A 24,297-nucleotide genomic window follows, 5' to 3' on the forward strand; every position below is an offset into this window, starting at 1 on the left:
TCTTCAAAGTAGCCACCTTTTGCTTTGATGACTGCTTTGCACACTCTTGGCATTCTCTTGATGAGCTTCAAGAGGTAGTCACATGGAATGGTTTTCACTTCACAGGTGTGTCCTGTCAGGTTTAATAAGTGGGATTTCTTGGCTTATAAATAGTGTTGGGACCATCAGTTGTGTGAGTGCAGAAGTCTGGTGGATACACAGCTGATAGTCTAACTGAATAGACTGTTAGAATTTGAATTATGGCAAGAAAAAAGCAGCTAAGTAAAGAAAAAAGAGTGGCCATCATTACTTTAAGAAATAAAGGTCAGTCAGTCCAAAAAATTGGGCAAACTTTGAAAGTGTCCCCAAGTTCAGTGGCAAAAACCATCAAGTGCTACAAAGAAACTGGCTCACATGCGGACCACCCCAGGAAAGGAAGACCAAGAGTCACCTCTGCTTCTGAGGATAAGTTTATCCGAGTCACCAGCCTCAGAAATGGCAGGTTAACAGCAGCTCAGATTAGAGACCAGGTCAATGCCACACAGAGTTCTAGCAGCAGACACATCTATACAACAACTGTTAAGAGGAGACTTTGTGCCTCAGGCCTTCATGGTAAAATAGCTGCTAGGAAACCACTGCTAAGGACAGGCAACAAGCAGAAGAGACTTGTTTGGGCTAAAGAACAAAAGGAATGGACATTAGACCAGTGGAAATCTGTGCTTTGGTCTGATGAGTCCAAATTTGAGATCTTTGGTTCCAACCACCGTGTCTTTGTGCGACGCAGAAAAGGTGAACGGATGGAGTCTACATCCCTGGTTCCCACCGTGAAGCATGGAGGAGGAGGTGTGATGGTGTGGGGGTGCTTTGCTGGTGACACTGTTGGGGATTTATTCAAAATTGAAGGCATACTGAACCAGCATGGCTACCACAGAATCTTGCAGCTGCATGCTATTCCATCTGGTTTGCGTTTAGTTGGACCATCATTTAGTTTTCAACAGGACAATGACCCCAAACACACCTCCAGGCTGTGTAAGGGCTATTTGACCAAGAAGGAAAGTGATGGGGTGCTACGCCAGATGACCTGGCTTCCACAGTCACTAGACCTGAACCCAATCAAGATGGTTTGGGGTGAGCTGGACCTCAGAGTGAAGGCAAAAGGGCCAACATGTGCTAAGCATCTCTGGGAACCCCTTCAAGATTGTTGGAAGACCATTCCCGGTGACTACCTCTTGAAGCTCATCAAGAGAATGCCAAGAGTGTGCAAAGCAGTCATCAAAGCAAAAGGTGGCTACTTTGAATAACCTAGAATATAAGACATATTTTAAGTTGTTTCACACTTTTATGTTAAGTATATAATTCCACATGTGTTAATTCATAGTTTTGATGCCTTCAGTGTGAATGTATAATTTTCATAGTCAGGAAAATACAGAAAAATCTTTAAATGAGAAGGTGTGTCCAAACTTTTGGTCTGTACTGTATATATAACAATGAAAGCAGCGTCCGCCTCTTATATACGACAAGGAAAGCAGCGTCCCCCTCATATATACGACGAGGAAAGCAGCGTCCCCCTCATATATACGACGAGGAAAGCGGCGTCCCCCTCATATATACGGCGAGGAAAGCAGCGTCCCCCTCATATATACGACGAGGAAAGCAGTGTCCCCCTCATATATACGACGAGGAAAGCAGCGCCCCCCTCATATATACGAGGAAAGCAGCGTCCCCCTCATATATATGATGAGGAAAGCAGCGTCCCCCTCATATATGCTAGGAAAGCAGCGTCCACCTCATATATACGAGGAAAGCAGCATCCACCTCATATATGCTAGGAAAGCAGCGTTCACCTCATATATATGAGGAAAGCAGCGCCCCCCTCATATATGCGAGGAAAGCAGTGTCCCCCTCATATATACGACGAGGAAAGCAGCGTCCCCCTAATATATACGAGGAAAGCAGCGTCCACCTCATATATACGAGGAAAGCAGCGTCCACCTCATATATACGACGAGGAAAGCAACGTCCCCCTCATATATACGGCGAGGAAAGCAGCGCCCCCTCATATATACGGCGAGGAAAGCAGCGTCCACCTCATCTACTATATAATTGTCTAAGGGTCACTTCCGTCTGTCTGTCCTTCTGTCTGTCTGTCTGTCACAGATATTCATTGGTCGCGGCCTCTGTCTGTCATGGAAATCCAAGTCGCTGATTGGTCGCGGCAAAACGGCCACAACCAATCAGCGACGGGCACAGTCTGGAAGAAAATGGCCACTCCTTACTCCCCGCAGTCAGTGCCCGGCGCCCGCATACTCCCCTCCAGTCACTGCTCACACAGGGTTAATGGCAGCGCTGACCGCAGTGAAACGCACTCGGTTAGCGCTGCTATTAACCCTGTGTGACCAACGTTTACTATTCATGCTGCCTATGCAGCATGAATAGAAAAAAAGATCTAATGTTAAAAATAATGAAAAAAATAAAAAATAGTTACATACTCACCCTCCGTTGGCCCCCGTATCGAAGCGGTTACCGATGCTCCCGGATCGAAGCGGTTACCGACGCTCCTCGCGACGCCCCGGTGACCGCTCCATGCATTGCGGTCTCGCGAGATGATGGCGTGCGGTCTTGCGAGACCGCTACGTCATCATCTCGCGAGACCGCAATGCACTCTTCAGACCGGAGCGCGCGAGGAGCATCGGTAACCGATTCGATCCGGGACCATTGGTAACCGCTTCGATCCGGGGGCCAACGGAGCGTATGTAACTATTTTTTATTTTAATTCTTTTTTTTAACAGGGATATGGTGCATACTACGTGACTGGCCAATATACTACGTGACTGGGCAATATACTACGTGTCTGTGCTGTATACTACGTGGCTCTATGCTGTATACTACGTGACTGGGCAATATACTATGTGGCTGGGCAATATACTACGTGGCTCTGTGCTGTATACTACGTGACTGGGCAATATACTATGTGGCTGGGCAATATACTATGTGGCTGGGCAATATACTATGTGGCTGGGCAATATACTACATCGCTGGGCAATATACTATGTCGCTGGGCAATATACTACGTGGCTGGGCAATATACTACGTGGCTGGGCAATATATTACGTGGTTGGGCAATATACTATGTGGGCTGTGCAATATACTACGTGGCTGGGCAATATACTACGTGGGCTGTGCAATATACTACGTGGGCTGTGCAATATACTACGTGGGCTGTGCAATATACTACGTGGCTGGGCAATATACTACGTGGGCTGTGCAATATACTACGTTGGCTGTGCAATATACTACGTGGCTGGGCAATATACTACGTGGGCTGTGCAATATACTACGTGGCTGGGCAATATACTACGTGGGCTGTGCAATATACGACGTGGGCTGGGCAATATACTACGTGGGCTGGGCAATATACTACGTGGCTGGGCAATATACTACGTGGCTGGGCAATATACTACGTGGTTGGGCAATATACTACGTGGGCTGTGCAATATACTACGTGGTCATGCATATTCTAGAATACCCGATGCGTTAGAATCGGGCCACCATCTAGTATATATATATATATAACAACGGCCACAGTGTCCACCATATATATATAGATATAGGTAACTATGGCTGCAGCGTTTCCTTCATGACACAGAACATTGCACGACACCTGCAGACAGAAGCTTTTCCCTCACGGACACTGACCACAGCCACACATAGATCAGTTATTCTCTTCACCTCACGCTTGCAGTCTGGTACTCGTGACAGGACTGTGTGTAATGGGAGCAGCTCTCCACCTGTGCTGCTCACCTGTCAGGTGCATCCTGTACACTGAACCCATAGCAACCAATCAGATCACTGGTCTCATTCTCCCACTGCAGGTTTGGAAAAGTAAAATGAACTCTCATTGGTTGCTATGGGCCACTGACCCTACTTCTGGTTGCTATGGAGCAAGGGAAATGCAATGTATGCTAAATTTATTATGTGGAAATAAAATTATTGTACAAATGTGATCACATATGCAGAGATTTAATTTGCCCCTTTTAACATAGTTCAAAATACACCAGATTTATCTCAAAGAAAACGCCTTTTATTAAAATTGCGCAAGTTACCTCCATGTTTCCTTTGCATGTTCTGTTTGTGTTTTTTACATGAGCAGAACATATACTTATATTTGTCCTATAATTTGCACCAACTTTTCATCTCACTTTTTTATCTTTCAGACGCCCCATCCTCACGCTGCGCCACTTTCCATCATTTTAAACTTTTATGAATAGCTAAAAACACGTAAAATCATTAATTAATTACAAATGTGCAGAGTTTATTACGAGACGGGCGCCTTAAAATAAATTTGGCGCAAATCTCGCCAAATGTAGAAACTGTGCTTGTGGGGGAAAAAGTTGCATCCGGAATTTTTTTTGTTTTTCCCGTTGGGACATTCATGATAACCCCATGTTTTTTTTCCTTAGTGCGGAGCGACAATTATCATCATGCTGGTTGGTGATACATACACACTGATAAACTACGTGTCTTTTATTAACTACCTCTGCTATGGAGTAACAATTATGGGGTTAATTGTTCTTCGCTTCAAGAAACCCAAAATGTTCCGACCGATTAAGGTAAGAGCTCCGCAGCAAAACACCATGTGTCGCTCTCCGGTCGTCTATCATTATTGCATCCTTGAAAGAAAACATATTAGATAAAATGGTGCGATGTCCAATGCGGTCCTCCTTGGCTGAGTCGTCTTCACTCCTGCAGTTCTCTATCGTGAGCGTCTCTGGCGATTACTAGGCCCCCAACAAGAAGTCATTCACGTTTCAATGCACATCATGACATCAAATGAGGTCTCATTAATATGCCTCCCATAACATCATGACATCACATGAGGCCTCGTTACTAGGCCTCCCATGACATCATGATGTCATGTCTCAACACACGTCATGACATCACATAAGGCTCATTACTAAGCTCCCCTACATCTTGATGTCATGTCTCAATGCTCGTCATGACATCACATGAGGCCTTGTTACTAAGCCTCCCGACATCATGATGTCATGTCTCAATGCGTGTCATGATGTCACATGAGGCCTCGTTACTAAGCCCCCCAACATCATGATGTCATGTCTCAATGCACGTCATGACATTAAGTGAGGCCTAGTTACTAGTCCTCAAATGACATCACTTCTTAACGCACATCATGACATCACACGAGGCCTCACTCCTAAGCCATCCAACATCATGATGTCACATCTCAACACACATCATGACATCACATCAGTCCTCCCATGGCATCATGATGTCACATCTTAACAGATGTCATGACATGACATAAGGCCTCGTTACTAAGCCCCCCGACATCATGATGTCACGTCTCAACGCACGCCATGACATCACATGAGCCCTTGTTACTAGGACTCCCATAACATCATGATGACATGTCTCAACACACATCATGACATCACATGAGAACTTGCTACTTGGCCTCCCATGACATCATGATGACACATCTCAACACACACCATGACATCACATGAGGCCTCATTACTAGGCCTCCCATGGCATCATGATGACACGTCTCAACACACACCATGACATCACATGAGGCCTCATTACTAGGCCTCCCATGACATAATGATATCACGTCTTAACGCACGACATGACATCACATGAGGCCTCCCATAACATCATGATGTCACATCTTAATGGATGTCAGAACATGACTTAAGACCTCGTTGCTAAGGCCCCCGACATCATGATGTCACGTCTCAACGCCATGACATCACATGAGGCCTCGTTACTAGGTCTACCATGACATCATGTCAGATGCACCCAGTATGCCAGGCGTAGAAGTGAAGATTTCCCTGATCCGGCTGCCATGTAGAATCGAACTAGACACCGTACCAAGGCAGCGCAATTATTCTACAAGATATGATTGCATCATCTAGTTATGACTATGTTCACACTGCCTTAGACTTCATTCAGACATCTGTTTTTCATGTACAGTTTTACGCAATGAATACATACCTATTATAGTTTCACGTATACGAAAAAAAAAATGAATGTTTGAACCGGGCCTCAGCGTATGTTTACACCAGAAAAGCTTGTGCACATATGCCAATTGTATTTGTAGTGCCCTATGCAACCAACTGATGCCCAAGAGTGTCCGTTTGGCATTGTACCTTTTATCTGAAGTGGTCATGCGGGCGTTACTCTCTTGGATGGAGTCCACTGATGCTTGAGACATGCCATTGCTTGGCATCTGCAAGTTTCCTCCTTAGCAACTTTACCACCCAGTGTGCAGGGGCACATGGAGTTTTCTTATTTAGAGTTTGTGGCTGAAAAATCCCCAATTTAAAATACATCTCAAAAACACATGGTTTTTTGCTCTGTTTTGTAAGAACACTCAGTATTTGATGCTGTTTTCATTCATTTTTTTACATTTCTTTCAGTTCGGTTTTCGGTGCATTTTTAATTACAATATAGTAGGGTATGTTTTTTGGAGCAGCAAAAATTTCCTTCCAAAAAAAACATCAAAACCTACAAATAAATATGACAAAAAAAAATATTTGCCATGATTTAGAAGTGGAAAAAACTCACAGGAAAAAAACATTGGCGCAGATATTTTTAAAGTGTGGATATTGAAGAGAATCAGCTACGAAATCCACATAAAACCTTTTCAAATACTCACTGATGTGGATTTTGATGTGGATCCACTTCAATATCCTCGCCCCCAAGATTGGTGCATGAAAATACCCTAGCAAGCAGATTTTACGTGGGCTTTTAATGTTGGATTATAGTGTTGGATTGATGCCAAAAACTTCATTAAAAGTCTCCATGTGCACATACTTTTAGACTATTATTGCATAAATTTAATCTGGGTCGTTTGAAGTGATCAGATATTGTATGATACTGTAACTGTAAATCTAATGATAATGGTACGTTCACACTATGCAACCGTATTGTATTTTTTTCTGTGATTTAATTTTGGAATTTTCAGAAAAAAAATGTTTTGACTGCAGTTTTGGAAAAAAAATAAGCTATCTTGTTGCATGCACCTACGTATTAAATGTAATTATGAAGGAATCCTATGCAAAAATACAGGTGTATACATCATAATCATAGATTTGCATTGTTTTTAGGCCGTCTCCTCCTAATACGCACATGATGCTACTGGCGCTGGTAATAATGCTGACCCGGTCAGGACTGGCAGATGACAGTATGCATTATTAAGTAATATACTTATTTCTAGCTCTGGCAGATTTTGCAGAACACTCAGTATGACACTGGGATTGCATTGATTCTGCAGGTTTTTTTTTTAAAGGGGAACTTTAGTAAAAATATGGACAGATGTAAAAAAAAAATACCATTATTTTATCATTTTCTGTTTTATTTCAGGTGAATCTGCTGATTCCCATCACTTATCTATGCTTCTGGGCGTTCCTACTGATATTCAGCTTTTATTCAGAACCAATAGTGTGTGGCGTCGGACTCATCATTATTTTAACGGGTGTGCCAGTCTTCTTCCTGGCAGTTTACTGGAAGAATAAACCAAAGTGTGTAGATAGATTTATTGGTAAGTCATTGTGCACTTAATGGAGGTCGTTTACACCCACCAGGGTTGAGAAGTGGGTCTTGTACCCACAAAAAATGGAAAAAACCCTTGCTGGTAGCATTAAAGGGATCCGTCTGCATGATTTCATCCCCCCAAACTATGGTACTTATATGTACATGTAGCTCTTTCAAAGACAAGTCCTGCAATACCTTTACATGGTTAGTCCGTTGCTCCGTTACTGAGAAATCAGCATTTGAATTGATATGCAAATGAAGCTGAAGAGCTATGGTAGATCTGAAGCCTTGGTCACTCCAGCGCTATTTTCCACCCACCATTGCCTCCTTTAGGGCTCATTTCCACTTGCGAGGAAAATGGATGAGTGCAATCCGATAAAAAATAGGATTGCACTCGGACCAATGTTATTCAATAGGTGTCTTTTCATTTGCGATTTTTTTTCTCAGCCGAAATCGGACTGAGAAAAAAATCGCAGCATGCTGCGATTTGCTGCGGGTCTCGGACGAGACTCGCCAATGCAAGTCAATGGGTGCGTGAAAAAAACGCATGGAATACGGACCATCCGTATTCCGTCCATTTTTTACGGATACATTACCATTCTGTGGCATAGAACACTGTAAATGGTCCTGTAAATGACTGTATAAAAATAGTTGCAGAGAAAAAAACGGATTGCATACGGATGTCATACGGATGTAAAACGGATGGAGCAATTAAAAATCGCATTGCACTCGCATAACACTCGCATGACAATCGCATACGCTACATCCGTTTTTTCGGTCCAGATTACGGACCGTTTTTGCTCTTGCAAGTGGAAATGAGCCCTTACCCTGACTTACAGCCTCTATGCTGTGTGACTTTAGGCAAAGGAGCCATCAGTTAAGCAGGAGGAGGTGGCACTAGGCGGGGAGTAGAGCTGGAGTGACAGAGGCTTCAGATCTACAGCTAGCTTCTGAGACGTAGACCTTCCGTCTCAGGATTAGTAGTCTGACCTCAATAATTAAAAATGTATTTTATGGACTATTAGTGGGAAAAAATATTGGCCATGGGCCCAAATCAGGTTGGACTCATTCTTCACGGTTTGTTTAACCAAAGCAAGGCTTCCTTTGGATACGAGCCAGAGGGGTACATCATCTTAGGTGAAAATAGGTTGGGGGGCAATCCTTATGGTCTGTTCTTGATAAAAAGTTTGTGGTGTTTTGAGCAGGACAAGAGGGGATTATTAATTATAAAGTCTATTCTAAAGTCCACCTCTAGAATTGTTTCCTGTGTTGATGTGACCAGTTTGAGACCCCCTTTGGGAGTAAGGGCAAATTTCTCCGTAGAGACATTCTTGATCAACAAGATCCACCACATTCACACCACAAACATGTTCTTTGTGTTTTTGTTTCAGAAAAGATGACATACTGTGGACAGAAAGTTTGCTACGTTGTCTACCCTCAACCAGACCTTCCAGAAGAGGACCTGGTCCACTGCAACGACGCCCTGGTGACCGACAACGAAAAGTCCCTCAAAATGCAATGAGCTTTTTTCCAAGTCCAAGCTTCCCTGCATCTTTGTTTACAAGCAAATATGTGGAGAAAATGTACTTGAAGGTCTAGCAATATAGAGAAATACGGAATGGAACACGTCAGACACGGCGAGTCATGACCGGAAACCCAACATCGCAGAGACTTACGGCTTTGATTTGGCGGCTAATGTGAGGTACCGGATGCATTTTTGATATATTATGTTAATTAACCTCTTCCCAGCCTGGGGAAAGAACACAAGATACCCCCCAAATGGCGCCGTTCTCCTCCAGTCAAGTGAGCCACTGTATATTCTAAGAGGACTTTTTTTTTTTTTTTTTCCGGCCATCCATCTTGTATAAATTGAACTTTTATTTCCTCAATTAAAGCATAATTTTCAACCACCTGCGTCATACCGTGTGCATCTTTGTATTTCGTAGGACGCCAAGCAGGGCCGGCTCCAGGTTTTTGAGGGCCCCGGGCGAAAGAGTCTCAGTGGGCCCCCCCCCCCCTTTAAAATATACCACGATTCATGATGCCCAGATACAGCGGAGAAATATAGGTATAGTACAATGCCAGATTTCACTTCTTACATGAGTGATAGCTATTGTAAATTCTGCAGTGTATATATACAGGGGAGAGGTACTGTGCAGTGTATATATACAGGAGGAGCGGTACTGTGCAGTGTATATATACAGGGGAGAGGTACTGTACAGTGTATATATACAGGAGGAGCGGTACTGTGCAGTGTATATATACAGGGGAGAGGTACTGTACAGTGTATATATACAGGAGGAGCGGTACTGTGCAGTGTATATATACAGGAGGAGAGGTACTGTGCGGTGTATATATACAGGAGGAGTGGTACTGTGCAGTGTATATATACAGGAGGAGTGGTACTGTGCAGTGTATATATACAGGAGTGGTACTGTGCGGTATATATATATATATAGGGGAGAGGTACTGTGCAGTGTGTATATATACAGGGGAGATGTACTGTGCGGTGTATATATACAAGAGTGGTACTGTGCTGTGTATATATACAGGAGGAGTGGTACTGTGCAGTGTATATATACAGGAGGAGTGGTACTGTGCAGTGTATATATACAGGAGGAGTGGTACTGTGCAGTGTATATATACAGGGGAGATGTACTGTGCGGTGTATATATACAAGAGTGGTACTGTGCTGTGTATATATACAGGAGGAGCGGTACTGTGCGGTGTATATATACAGGAGGAGTGGTACTGTGCAGTGTATATATACAGGAGGAGTGGTACTGTACAGTGTATATATACAGGAGGAGTGGTACTGTGCTGTGTATATATACAGGAGGAGTGGTACTGTGCAGTGTATATATACAGGACAGGAGGAGTGGTACTGTGCAGTGTATATATACAGGAGGAGTGGTACTGTGCAGTGTATATATACAGGACAGGAGGAGTGGTACTGTGCAGTGTATATATACAGGAGGAGTGGTGCTATGCAGTGTATATATACAGGAGGAGTGGTACTGTGCAGTGTATATATACAGGACAGGAGGAGTGGTACTGTGCGGTGTATATATACAGGAGGAGTGGTGCTATGCAGTGTATATATACAGGAGGAGTGGTACTGTGCAGTGTATATATACAGGAGGAGTGGTACTGTGCAGTGTATATATACAGTACAGGAGGAGTGGTACTGTGCAGTGTATATATACAGGACAGGAGGAGTGGTACTGTGCAGTGTATATATACAGGACAGGAGGAGTGGTACTGTGCAGTGTATATATACAGGACAGGAGGAGTGGTACTGTGCAGTGTATATATACAGGACAGGAGGAGCGGTACTGTGCAGTGTATATATACAGGAGGAGTGGTACTGTGCAGTGTATATATACAGGAGGAGTGGTACTGTGCAGTGTATATATACAGGAGGAGTGGTACTGTGCAGTGTATATATACACAGGAGGAGTGGTACTGTGCAGTGTATATATACAGGAGGAGTGGTACTGTGCAGTGTATATATACAGGGGAGATGTACTGTGCAGTGTATATATACAGGACAGGAGTGGTGCTATGCAGTGTATATATACAGGGGAGTGGTACTGTGCAGTGTATATACTTCAACAGCCGCCCAGCCCAGGCCCCCAGCACCTGTCCTGTATATATATATTATATACACTGTATCTATACAGGCTGTGCTGGGGGCCTGGGCGGCTGCTGTAGTATATATATATATATCAGCTGCAGCCGCCCAGCCCATGGCCGCCCCAGGTCACCCAGTCCCAGACTGTCAGAACATACAGCGATATAGCATTGCACTCACTCAGGTGCTGGTAGGAGCTCGGTCTCCTTGATAAGTTCAGCAGTGCACACATTTCAGAGCAGGAGAACTCTCCGCCCACAATGTCACGCTGGCTGTGTCCTTAATTAACCCCTATGTGTGCCTGGCCCTGCACTGACAGTGAGAAGATGCTTGTGCCAGCGCAAATTGAAAGGGTAGAAAGGGTTAAAGCAGCCAGATGGCTCTATGACTGTGTGAGTGGGCCCCCCTGTCTCGTCAGGGCCCCGGCACTTGCCCGGCTAGGCCGGGTGTTGACGCCGGCCCTGACGCCAAGGCTTGTAAAAGTAGGTGAAGATTTGTGCCATGTCTTGGGGTGCCATGCACTTGTACAATGGTCACCACGCAATGCACCCTAAATATGTGCTATGAAGAATCATATTGTGTGGCCAGACTTGTTTAAATAAAGCTAAAAAGGAGTTAGAAGGGCAAATGGACATCATAAAGGGGTCATCTGAGCAGACAGCCATGACAAAGATCAAAATTCCATTCTGTTGGACTCACACAGTCACATATTTATGTAAGTGCATACCGTGTAATACTTTTATTCTCCTGCGGAGGAGCTGTAGCAGTTGATTGCAGGGAGTATTGCTGCTAGACCTTGGATGATCAGTTTATCATCACTGAGTCATTTCTAAATTGGGTTGTTTCTTAAGGCTGGTTCCCACCGTGAGTATTTGGTGAATTTTTTATTTTGCAAATTCTAGCTAAATTAGGTAACTCGCGTTTTTTCATTGCGTTTTTGAGTGGAATTTTTTAGATGCATTGTGTTTTTGACGCTGCATAAATTTCTATCAATCCGATCCTCTTCACTAGACCTCAAAGACACGGCATTTTTTACACCTTCAAAATATGAAGCCTCAAAAATTAATTGTGGGAACTTAAGTATTTAAAAAGCATTCCAAAGCATTTTGTGAGTGCTGTTTTCGGAATTTTTAGAAGCGGGGCTACTCAAAAAAAACAGCCCAAAAAGATGAAATGTGAACATACTCTAAGAATTTGCCTACGCACAGAGTTTTTTATTGGAGCAGGTGTGTCAAAAAAATGGGAAAATTCCAGACCAGATACTGTCCTATCAAAACGCTGCATAAAACGCAGAACAATACTCTGCGAAGCTGCCAGAGGAAACCAAAACCTCTGCAAAAAACGCCCCAGAGAAGAGGTTTTTTTGTAGCAATTTTCATCATAAAGTTTGTTTTTGAATGCCTTAAAAAAAACAGTGTGCACAAAGCCTTATATCTCCTAACTGACTCAATTCGTGAATACTTTGTATTTTTATAGAGATTTTTGGTTTCTAATCTCTGCCCTCTGATACAGAAGTTTAAAAGTCATGACATTAGGTATTCATGATGCCTGTGAGTTTCGCTCAAATTGACCAATAACCTTAGTTACTAATAACTAATTACTACCCGCCCTGTCGTGGCCCCTGCCCCAATAAATACACATAAAACATTCGTTTGGATAAATTTGGCCACAGCAGCCATCTTTTATTAACATTTAAACAAAACAGTTTGTTAACATTGAAACCCCAGGGAAGGCGGTCCTCGGAGCCCCAAGAGCCAACCAACTCGTATCAAATCTTTCCAATTTGGCCTCCAGGTCGTGTCCCTGCCCCCAGCCGCTAGGCACCAGCTCAGAGACGCTTAAAGACTCGCCCGGCCAATAACCGCCAAAATCCCACGTCCCCAGTCCTCTCGACTGTATTACCCTTAATTCTCTAAGCCACACCAGGGGGAGTCCAGGATCTCACACATCCCCCCCCCCTCCAAGCCGCCATTTCTTAGCACCACCAACTTCGAGGACCTCTTTCCCCCCCCCGCCACCAACACCAATGTCCTGACACCTCAGACATTTGTGTCCCGCCACACCGACAGCCCTTTTTCAATACCCTCCTGCACCGCAAGACACCATAGGTCCAAACCGATAGCATTCAAATGCACTCCATCTTTTCTCCAATATTCGCCCGTCCCTGACTCCAGATCCAAATGACGAATCACAAGAGCCCCATTCCGTACCATGAAACGTGAAATTGCTCTATTCACCTTTATCCTGGCCCTGTTAATACCCTGCACTGACCGAGCTCCGAACCAAACTTTCCTAGGAACAATATCCGACCATATTATTAATAAACGCGGGAACATGGCCCACAATCTTAAAACATCAAATTTGATGTCATTGATCAGTTCTCTACAAGGGCGTTTACCGAGATCGTTGCCCCCCAAATGAATTAGCAATAAATCCGGCACCCTGTCCAAACGCACAAACTTATGAAATTCCGGCAAGAGCTGTTTCCAATACATTCCCCGTTTTCCAATCCAACGTAAGGTCGCTGATGACTTCTCCACTCCGAGCTGTCTCCCTTGAGGGCGAACATCTGCTCGCACCGCTGCCCAAAACACAAACGAGTGGCCCACAATCCATGTCAGTAACGGCCTTCTTTCTGCAAAGAAATTAACAAACCAAAACATAGTAATCATAAAGCGCAACCCTAATAAATCTTTTTCCAACTCTAAAAAATCCCCTTTTTAAACCAAGGACGGACGAATATAAGACTTGAACCTCACGGATTCCCAACGGCCGATCCTCCGCACCACGTCCTCTCCCAAACCTCTTCTTGCTGCTTCCGTAGCTGCCCCTATCCTAAATGAGTGACCCGAAAACTTCTCTGCTGAAATACCTCCTTGCATCAAACAGCGCTTAAATATGGTGGCAAACTGATACCGAGATAAAAAGGATCCATCTTCGTGCAACAACAGTGGCTCATCAACCCAAACCTTCCCCTCTGAAAATTCCCGAAAACATAATACCGGGCACAATGGAGAACCCGGTACTTCAAATAGCTCAATTTTACACCCTTTCCCAGCCAAATCAGTTTTTGATTGACGCAGCCAAATAACCAACTTATCCCCGTGTAAGACTACATCTTGACCCTGCAGCCCCCCTTTTTTATTCTTAGCTGGGCTGACCAACTCACCCAAACGAAACGCCCCAAAGAATGCCAAAGCAAATGCCAACTTAAACAAAACCACCTCCGGCTGATTAGTGCATACCCTTGGTAATTGTTCGCCTAACTGCAATAAAATCTCATAGGATACAGGGCGTCGACCATCTAAGGATTTCCAACCTTTACGCCAACCCTTCATCACCTGTAGGACCATGAATGATTTAGTTACGTCATGAAGCCCCCTGAATCTAAATCCAAATGCTAAACCAGCCAAAAATTGATTAACTTTTGATACTGACCAACCGCTATCCCATTTTTGACCTAACAGTAACAGCAACTTCTCATCGTCATTCATATCTGATCCCAGTTACAAACCCCAATCCACCCAAGTATCCCAGGCCTTAACATAGTGCGACCAAGTTCCCGGCGCCAACGACCTAGACAGTAGCACCCCTACTGCCCCAACGGAATCTTCCATAGTTCCTCCGGGCAGAAAACCCGCACGAGATCCACTTGAGACATGCCATCTGGAACCCGATCCCACTGTGAATAAAAATTATTGTCACCAATCAATGATTCATTAGACGATCGAAATTCCGCAGTGACCCACAAATTAAACCTTAGACCCAGCCAAACCATATGTTGCAAAACTTTTAGCAACGCTGAATCTGCGGACGATAATGAATTTACCGCTCTTACAGCGCCTTCCGATTCACAACCGAAACAAATCTTCATATTACAGACCTCTGATCCCCATAAGGATAAAGCAACAGCAATTGGAAAAACCGCACACAGCAAACGATTTGCAGATAAACCGTTATCCTCCCATGAAGGCGGCCACCGACACGCTAGCCAATTCTCTCGAAAGACCAAACAAAAACCTTGCTCGTCCACCGGGCCGATCTTAAAACCCAAATCTTCCGCAGGCACGACAGGTGCAATCCACAGTGACTTCCCGTTATACGAATCGAGGAAAAGCATCCATACTTTCAAATCATCCTTTAAGGCCTTTCGAAGCCTGATAAAATGAGAAGGGGACCGAACTCCTACAGTAGCCAAAGACATTCTGCGACAAAACGCCCTACCCATTGGCATGATACGGCATGCAAAATTCAACTTCCCCAACAATGATTGCACCACATGCAACGTCACCTTTTTTGACTCATATACTCTCCTCACGTCTAATCTCATGCTCACGAGTTTGTCCATAGGTAAGCGACACTCCATTGCCACCGTATCTATCTCGATGCCTAAAAAACTCAAAGATGTCACCGGACCTACCGTTTTGTCAGCGGCTAACGGAACACCGAACCTGCTTGACACACTCTCCATAGAGTGGAGCAAAATTGAACAATCAGCGGAATGCGCTGGGCCCACAAACAGAAAATCATCCAGATAATGGATGCAAGATCGAAGCCCGGATACATCTTTCACTACCCATTCCAAGAACGTACTAAACAATTCAAAATATGCACACGATAGGGAACAACCCATCGGCAAACAACGATCCACGTAAAAACCCCCATTCCAAAAACACCCCAACAAATGTAGACTATCCGGATTAACTGGAAGCAAACGAAACGCAGCCTCAATATCGGTTTTTGCCAATAAAGCCCCCTGTCCACAACGTCTAACCCATTCCATAGCTGTGTCAAACGACGTGTAAAGAACCGAGCACAACTGTGGATCAATGCCGTCGTTCACTGACAAACCTTTTGGGAACGAAAGATGATGGATTAACCTAAATTTATTAACCTCCTTTTTAGGGACCACCCCCAAAGGAGAAACTCTCAGTTCCTCCATAGGGAGAGACTGAAAAGGGCCGGCCATTCTACCAAGTGACACTTCCTTATTCAATTTTTCCGTGACTACTTCGGGAAATTCATAGGCCGACTTCAAATTCTTTTTGGACCACTGCACTTTGACGTCCACAAAAGGTATGGAAAAACCAGTCTTAAAACCATCTCTCAAAGTGGAAGCTGCCTTTGTATCAGGATATCTACTTAGGAACGGCTCCATCTCTGCCAGCCACACCGGAGTCACCCCTTTTTTCAAATCCATCTGACCCCTTTTGCTTCCCTCCCCTGAAACATCTCGCTGCCCCATGATTTCCTCCGCATGAAGAACACTCGTGTTTAAACTTGCACTTTGCCCCGAACCTGCATGTCCCCTCGTTAAAGGCAAAACACAGTCCCTTTTGCATAACCACCGAGTGCCCTGACTGTCCTGAACCCCCGGTGCCTCCAAGAAATGACTGCGAACCCTGATTCGGCCTGACCGGTGCTGTCACTCTCATCCACAAAGAAATATCCTTGTGGTCCCACCTAATATTTTGACGCACGGCTTTACGTTGACGGAACTGCTCGTCATATCTAATCCACCCTTGACCCCCATAGACCCTGTACGCTTCCCCAATGATATCTAAATAGCAAAACAAGGGGGCACAAGTTTCTGGCGATTTTTCTCCTATTACGCTAGCAAAAATCGCAAAAGCTTGTAACCAGTTAGAAAAAGTCCGAGGGATTAATCTAAACCTTCTCCTCTCCTCGTCCTCTTTTTTGGAATCATCCCTACGGGCTTTATCTAAATTGAAACGCTCTAAAGGGAGCAGTGAAAATATTTCAACATACTCCCCTTTCCAAATTCTCTCTTTCACCTCCGGCTTCAAATGTGCACCTAAAGGCCCCTCAAAACACACGTATACTTCCCCCCTTGCCGAATCATCGACCCTGACCGACTCATCCTTATCTTTAGTCCCACCTTCTGTTATCGTCGAGCCTCCCTGCTGAACTACCTCGCAACTGCCGACTGATGTTAACCCAGGTGCCAATGGGGCCCCTTGTGAAATACTGGATCCTGGCCCGCCCGATTCACCAACTCCTTCCGTCCCCAGGACCCCCCTCTCCCGAACATTCCCCAACCACGCTGATAACGGCGATGGTTCGGTTTGCCTATTCCTTGTCTCCCACATTTGGAACAAATATTTTAACCCTTGCATTAAAATACCCGCGCCAACACTAACCCCCCCTACAGAAACCTCCCCTCTACATAAATCAACACTAGGAGCTAGTGATGGCAATAAAGAAGTTAAAGAAGCACTCTCACCTGGCTGCCTGGGCGCTGTGATCCCAGCAGCCGCTGATCCTGGGTCCAGATGCGCTCCTACGGTCTGTGCTCCACCACGTCCGTGTGGGCTTGATGATCCACGAACATCCATAGGCCAGTCTTGCGATGTCGCTGCGGTGATAGGACCCACAGCGTGGTCCCGATCCACGGATGTTGTCCGCGATGATGCAAGGCGCGCAGCGTGAAGGTCCGCTAAACTCCCCCCGCTAGCTGTCACAGCCCCCCCATAGACTAATGCCCCTGTTCTTTCTGCAGCTCCTGTCTGACCCCCCCTCTGGCTATAATCCCATGCATTTACACTATCTACAGTGCCTCCAGCACTGAAACAGTTATCAGCAGCAGCAGTCAGCGAGTGGGCGTGGCTAAACCGGCGCTCATCACCGGCTGCTCTGCGCTCAGGGGCCTGAACTGCTGCCGCCTGAGAATCCCTCATATCACGCCGAGCGGCGGCCCGTATGGATGGGCTCGCCGCCACTCCTGTGCCTGGTTCCTGTCTACCGGCCGTTACCGGTGAGTGTGCTGACCTGTAAGGCGCCCGCCGTACAGGCCCCCGTCCGCTCCTCTGCGTCGCTTGCCGCCGCTGAGCCGGCCCCTTTCCAGGCTGAGCACCGGCCGCTCCACTCCCTGGCTCCGGCAACGCTGATGATCTGGCTGATGAAGGGGAGGCCGACACCTCCCCCCGCTGCAGGCCCCGCCGACTGGTGGGATTCCTCTCGGCTCCCTGGCAGCGCCCGCCTGAACCGCGGTCTGCTGCTGGAACCGGAGGGTCCCCTGGGGGGCTCCTCATACGGCGACGGGCCCGGGGGGCAACCTCAGGGCTCAGGCGCTCCGGAGGCCGAGACCTCCGAGGCCGGCGGCCCTCAGATAGTGAATTGGCTGACCCGGATCCCCCTACAGGAAGCAGGCCCTGCAGAGACGCCTGCAGCCATCCTGCACCCCTGTCTCTAGCTGCATCGCGGAGATGTTCAAGAATTGCCTCAATCTCCATTCTCTCTCACACGGAGCTTGCTATCTAATCAGAGGGGCACCAAAATGGTTGCTCCTCTAAGATGGGTGCCCCCTCTTATAGTCAATCCCCCTTTGTCGCCCCCACCTTCTTGCCTACCTTGCCCTCAGCCAATCCGTAATCCCCAATTCAAATAATTCCCTCAGCTCACTCCATACTATCGCCCCCACCTTTCCGCTCACCCCCTATAGGCCCATTCAACCCTGTCATGTCGTCCTCCCTCAGAGGCCTGCGGCCTAGTCCGTCCTCACTGGATCATTGAGAAAGTATGAGGTAGGACAAAATATTTTATTTTCTTAAAATCGGTTTACATGGTCATAGAAACACATCACTTCGATCACAAGTAAACAGTCATGATGTTCAGATTAAAAAATAACTAAAATTTAACGCAAGAGATATATTTTATATTTGAGACCCGGAGTTTAGAATATGAGCAAAAAAGATAAGGTGTTGCCAAAAAACCACATGTAGTGATGCCTCATTCCACCTAATCGTACCAGGGGTTAATTTTGCTCATTTAGGGTATGTGCACACAGCGGCTTTTTCAGGGGGTTTGGCTCAGGAATACCCCTGAAAAAGCCTTAGAGAAACAATCAAAATAATGAGCATATGTACTACAATAACAAAACGACTTGCTGCGCGTATCGCATTGATGAAACCCCCTATTGTATACATAAAAAACTTGGAGTTTCTGCTCCAAAAACTCAACAAAAAGACAGTGTTTGCATACCCTGAGGATGTGTTGACCCTGAACTGTCCTATGTTCACGTGGAGGTTTTCTTTAAGAGTTTTTTGAGACAGATCCTCTTCAAAATCCTCCTCCAAAAAAAAAAAATGCTTGGAAAACTCTTGCCATTCATTCTTATGGGAAATTCACTTGACTGTTCATATGAGCAGTTTTTAAAACTTTTTTGTTTTCCTGAAGAAGTTTTGAAAAACGACACGTGGTCAAGAAGAAAAGTGCAGGTCACCTCTTTGAAGCAGATCTTGAAGGAAACATCTCCAAACTAAGCAGACAAATGCTTCAGGAACAAAAATGTTCTTAAAACTTTTTCAAAAATATCCAAAACCCCTTCAGGAAATAAAAGTTTCCTCCAACAACTCCCCCCCCCCCCCAAAAAAAAAGTAGCGTTTCGTTAAACTTTTTCCCTTTGAAAAACTCAATAGTTTTAGAAGGTCTCAAAAACTCTGTGAACATAGCTTAAAGGGGTTTCTGTTAGGGCATGTGGGCATTAGAAAATGGGTCCTAATCTCAGGACCACCCATGAGCCAGAATGTAAAGTTCCTAGAAAAGAGAAGCTCCCGCCCACGAGGATCCATTCTGACCATCTATTACATAGTAGTCAGCATTCATTCCCTTGTCTGAAATGTACATAATACTACATTGTGCTGAAAGTCAAAATTTATGGTCAGAAGGGAGAGCAATCCGTTTGGGGCATCTGTTTTTTAGAGAATGGGTTTTCTAAAGTTTGCAAAGTTTTTTCGAACTTTTCAGTTAGTGGGCTGTTAGACAAAAAACAGCCAATTCCAAATCAGTAAAGGTCAATAACCTAATCCTCTGTTGTCACATTACACAGTCACTATGTTCCTGTACTAAAACCAGAAACAGTGCCACATCTGTGCATGGTAGTGTCTGGTATTGCAGCTCAGCTTTACTAAAGGGAATGGGACTGAGATGCAATACCACACATGACCAGTTCTGGGAAAAATCTGAGATAACTTAGTAACTATACTGTGAATGCACTAGATGTCTGTTTTTTATTGTTTTAATGATCAAATAAATTTTCCATGTGTTGTCATATCTAGATTCTTGCTTTGACAGATGGCGCTCCGCTTTAGCAAGATGCTCAGAATCTCTCATTTACATGATGATGGGTTTTTTAAAGAAAAAAAACTCTGTAGACAGCTGACAATTAATGGATTGCAGACATTTGGACAATATTTGTCATATCTGAGATTAAAGGGAATGAATCGTCAAAAGTTGGCTTATTCTTTAAATCAGGATTTTATGTTAATATATTTTAAAAAATGGATAAAGTAATTTTAAAATTTTCACCATGACCACTAGGCCTGATATAAAACCTATTGTGAATGGTAGATCCTGTGTTATCTACTGTATATAGAGGTGTTATCAGTCATTCTACAGGAGGAGGAGGTGAGCTATGATATCACCTATTGTGAATGGTGGATCCTGTTATCTACTGTATATAGAGGTGTTATCAGTCATTGTACAGGAGGAGGAGGTGAGCTGTGACATCACCTATTGTGAATGGTGGATCCTGTGTTATCTACTGTATATAGAGGTGTTATCAGTCATTGTACAGGAGGAGGTGAGATGTGACATCACCTATTGTGAATGGAGGATCCTGTGTTATCTACTGTATCTAGAGGTGTTATCAGTCATTGTACAGGAGGAGGAGGTGAGCTATGATATCACCTATTGTGAATGGTGTATCCTGTGTTTTCTACTGTATATAGAGGTGTTATCAGTAATTCTACAGGAGGAGGAGGTGAGCTGTGACATCACCTATTGTGAATGGTGGATCCTGTGTTATCTACTGTATCTAGAGGTGTTATCAGTCATTGTACAGGAGGAGGAGGTGAGCTATGATATCACCTATTGTGAATGGTGGATCCTGTGTTATCTACTGTATATAGAGGTGTTATCAGTCATTGTACCGAAAGAGGAGGTAAGCTGTGACATCGCCTATTGTGAATGGTGAATCCTGTGTTATCAACTGTATATAGAGGTGTCAGTAATTGAACAGGAGGAGGTGAGCTGTGACATCACCTATTGTGAATGGTGGATCCTGTGCTATCTACTGTATATAGAGGTGTTATCAGTCATTGTACAGGAGGAGGAGGTGAGCTGTGACATCACCTATTGTGAATGGTGAATCCTGTGTTATCAACTGTATATAGAGGTGTCAGTCATTGAACAGGAGGAGGTGAGCTGTGACATCACCTATTGTGAATGGTGGATCCTGTGTTATCTACTGTATATAGAGGTGTTATCAGTCATTGTACAGGAGGAGGAGATGAGCTGTGACATCACCTATTGTGAATGGTGAATCCTGTGTTATCAACTGTATATAGAGGTGTCAGTCATTGAACAGGAGGAGGTGAGCTGTGACATCACCTATTGTGAATGGTGGATCCTGTGCTATCTACTGTATATAGAGGTGTTATCAGTCATTGTACAGGAGGAGGAGGTGAGCTGTGACATCACCTATTGTGAATGGTGAATCCTGTGTTATCAACTGTATATAGAGGTGTCAGTCACTGAACAGAAGGAGGTGAGCTGTGACATCACCTATTGTGAATGGTGGATCCTGTGTTATCAACTGTATATAGAGGTGTCAGTCATTGAACAGAAGGAGGTGAGCTGTGACATCACCTATTGTGAATGGTGGATCCTGTGTTATCAACTGTATATAGAGGTGTCAGTCATTGAACAGAAGGAGGTGAGCTGTGACATCACCTATTGTGAATGGTGGATCCTGTGTTATCTACTGTATATAGAGGTGTTATCAGTCATTGTACAGGAAGAGGAGGTGAGCTGTGACATCACCTATTGTGAATGGTGGCTCCTATGTTATCTACTGTATATAGAGGTGTTATCAGTCATTGTACAGGAGGAGGTGAGCTGTGACATCACCTATTGTGAATGGTGAATCCTGTGTTATCAACTGTATATAGAGGTGTCAGTCATTGAACAGGAGGAGGTGAGCTGTGACATCACCTATTGTGAATGGTGGATCCTGTGTTATCAACTGTATATAGAGGTGTCAGTCATTGAACAGAAGGAGGTGAGCTGTGACATCACCTATTGTGAATGGTGGATCCTGTGTTATCTACTGTATATAGAGGTGTTATCAGTCATTGTACAGGAAGAGGAGGTGAGCTGTGATATCACCTATTGTGAATGGTGGATCCTGTGTTATCTACTGTATATAGAGGTGTTTTGAGTCATTGTACAGGAGGAGGAGGAGGTGAGCTGTGACATCACCTATTGTGAATGTTCTATCCTGTGTTATCTACTGTATATAGAGGTGTTATCAGTCATTGTACAGGAGGAGGTGAGCTGTGACATCACCTATTGTGAATGGTGGATCCTGTGTTATCTACTGTATATAGAGGTGTTATCAGTCATTGTACAGGAGGAGGTGAGCTGTGACATCACCTATTGTGAATGGTGGATCCTGTGTTATCTACTGTATATAGAGGTGTTATCAGTCATTGTACAGGAGGAGGAGGTGAGCTGTGACATCACCTATTGTGAATGGTGGATCCTGTGTTATCTACTGTATATAGAGGTGTTATCAGTCATTGTACAGGAGGAGGTGAGCTTTGACCCATTGTTGAAGGATCTTGTGTTATCTACTGGGTATAGAGACATTACATTTCACTATAACCCTGTCTGTGATGATAATGAGTCTGCTAAAAATCTTCTGTAAAGAACAGAAAGTGTAAGTCTAGTGTAAGGTCCAGTGTTGAAGGTGAATATTGCAGGGTTTCCATTTTTTATTTAAAATAGATGGTGATTGTAAAAAAAAAAGCATTATAAAACATTTATTAAAACAATATATTTAATATAAAAACCTGATTTAAATAATAGGTCATTTTCTTATTACTTATTATTTTCATATTACTTTATTTTTTTCTTCCAGCAACAGTGCCATTATATGACGAGCATGTCTGGTACCGCAGCTCAGTCACATTGAACTTTAGGCTACAGATGTTTGGGTACAAGACTGAGAAATCGTCCACTACTCGGTGACTATTCACCGTTTACACCAGGCCGCTAACAGCTGATCGGTTGGGGTGTCGGCTGTCAGACTGGCGCCAATTCTGATATTAAAATTGGGATTTTTTTTCATTCTTAAATAGTTTTTACAACATTTGCTAATGATACAATGGGACTGGAACCTGCAATCCTGTTTGCATCGACAATACACTGCACTACTCATGTAGTACAGTGCATTACCTAACACGTCAGCGTTTGACTGACATCTAGCCTATTAGTCTTCGCCTGCGGCGAGATCTGATAGGTTAAAGCAGTCGTTAACCCCTTTAAGCCCAAAGTTCGAGTGCTCATGGCAGGAATGAATGACGGCTGTCCGGACAGATGCAGGGGGACCGGAACACATTGTCATGATCGTACGGTGGACGTCCTCACAGTAGAAAAGTCGTACGATTTATCGTAAAGTGCTTTGTACGTGGATCAGAGATGCCTAGAAGACATCAGCCTCCAGATCGTGGACATGTAATAAGTGGTGTTCCCTAACTGGTGGCTCAGGAGTCATCGGCAATGCAAGTCTATGGGTTTGTGGAAAACATCGGACCGCAATCGGTGACTGTGCCTAGGGCATCTGCCCAGCCTTCTCCCCTGGACATTGCATGCATAGTGGGCCCACCGCCACCGTCAAAGCAGCTCCGGTCTATTCTTACCTTACAAAGGGGGCGTTCAATGATGACAAACTGGAGAACATAGGGCCCATTTTCTGTGCGATCATGTACAGGTCCTTCTCAAAAAATTAGCATATAGTGTTAAATTTCATTATTTACCATAATGTAATGATTACAATTAAACTTTCATATATTATAGATTCATTATCCACCAACTGAAATTTGTCAGGTCTTTTATTGTTTTAATACTGATGATTTTGGCATACAACTCCTGATAACCCAAAAAACCTGTCTCAATAAATTAGCATATTTCAACCGTCCAATCAAATAAAAGTGTTTTTTAATAACAAACAAAAAAACCATCAAATAATAATGTTCAGTTATGCACTCAATACTTGGTCGGGAATCCTTTGGCAGAAATGACTGCTTCAATGCGGCGTGGCATGG

General features: G+C 44.4%; 1 protein-coding gene across 3 annotated transcripts in view; it reads left to right on the forward strand.

The window, feature by feature from the left end:
• The window catches only part of SLC7A10 (solute carrier family 7 member 10), a 64,600-nt gene extending 55,146 nt beyond the window's left edge, over positions 1 to 9,454 (forward strand). For 2 of the 3 annotated variants that reach the window (XM_077288634.1, XM_077288636.1), the window contains exons 7-9: positions 4,440 to 4,589; positions 7,366 to 7,543; positions 8,928 to 9,200. In XM_077288634.1, the coding sequence (XP_077144749.1) occupies positions 4,440 to 4,589; positions 7,366 to 7,543; positions 8,928 to 9,058 (459 nt within the window). In that variant the 3' untranslated portion in view covers positions 9,059 to 9,200. Of the gene's footprint in view, positions 1 to 4,439; positions 4,590 to 7,365; positions 7,544 to 8,927 lie in introns of all 3 variants that reach the window. The other variant, XM_077288633.1, reaches the window with a different exon arrangement.
• The last annotated feature ends 14,843 nt before the right edge of the window (positions 9,455 to 24,297 follow it).

The sequence above is a fragment of the Ranitomeya variabilis genome, chromosome 2, assembly GCF_051348905.1.
Source record: "Ranitomeya variabilis isolate aRanVar5 chromosome 2, aRanVar5.hap1, whole genome shotgun sequence".
NCBI lineage: Eukaryota > Metazoa > Chordata > Amphibia > Anura > Dendrobatidae > Ranitomeya > Ranitomeya variabilis.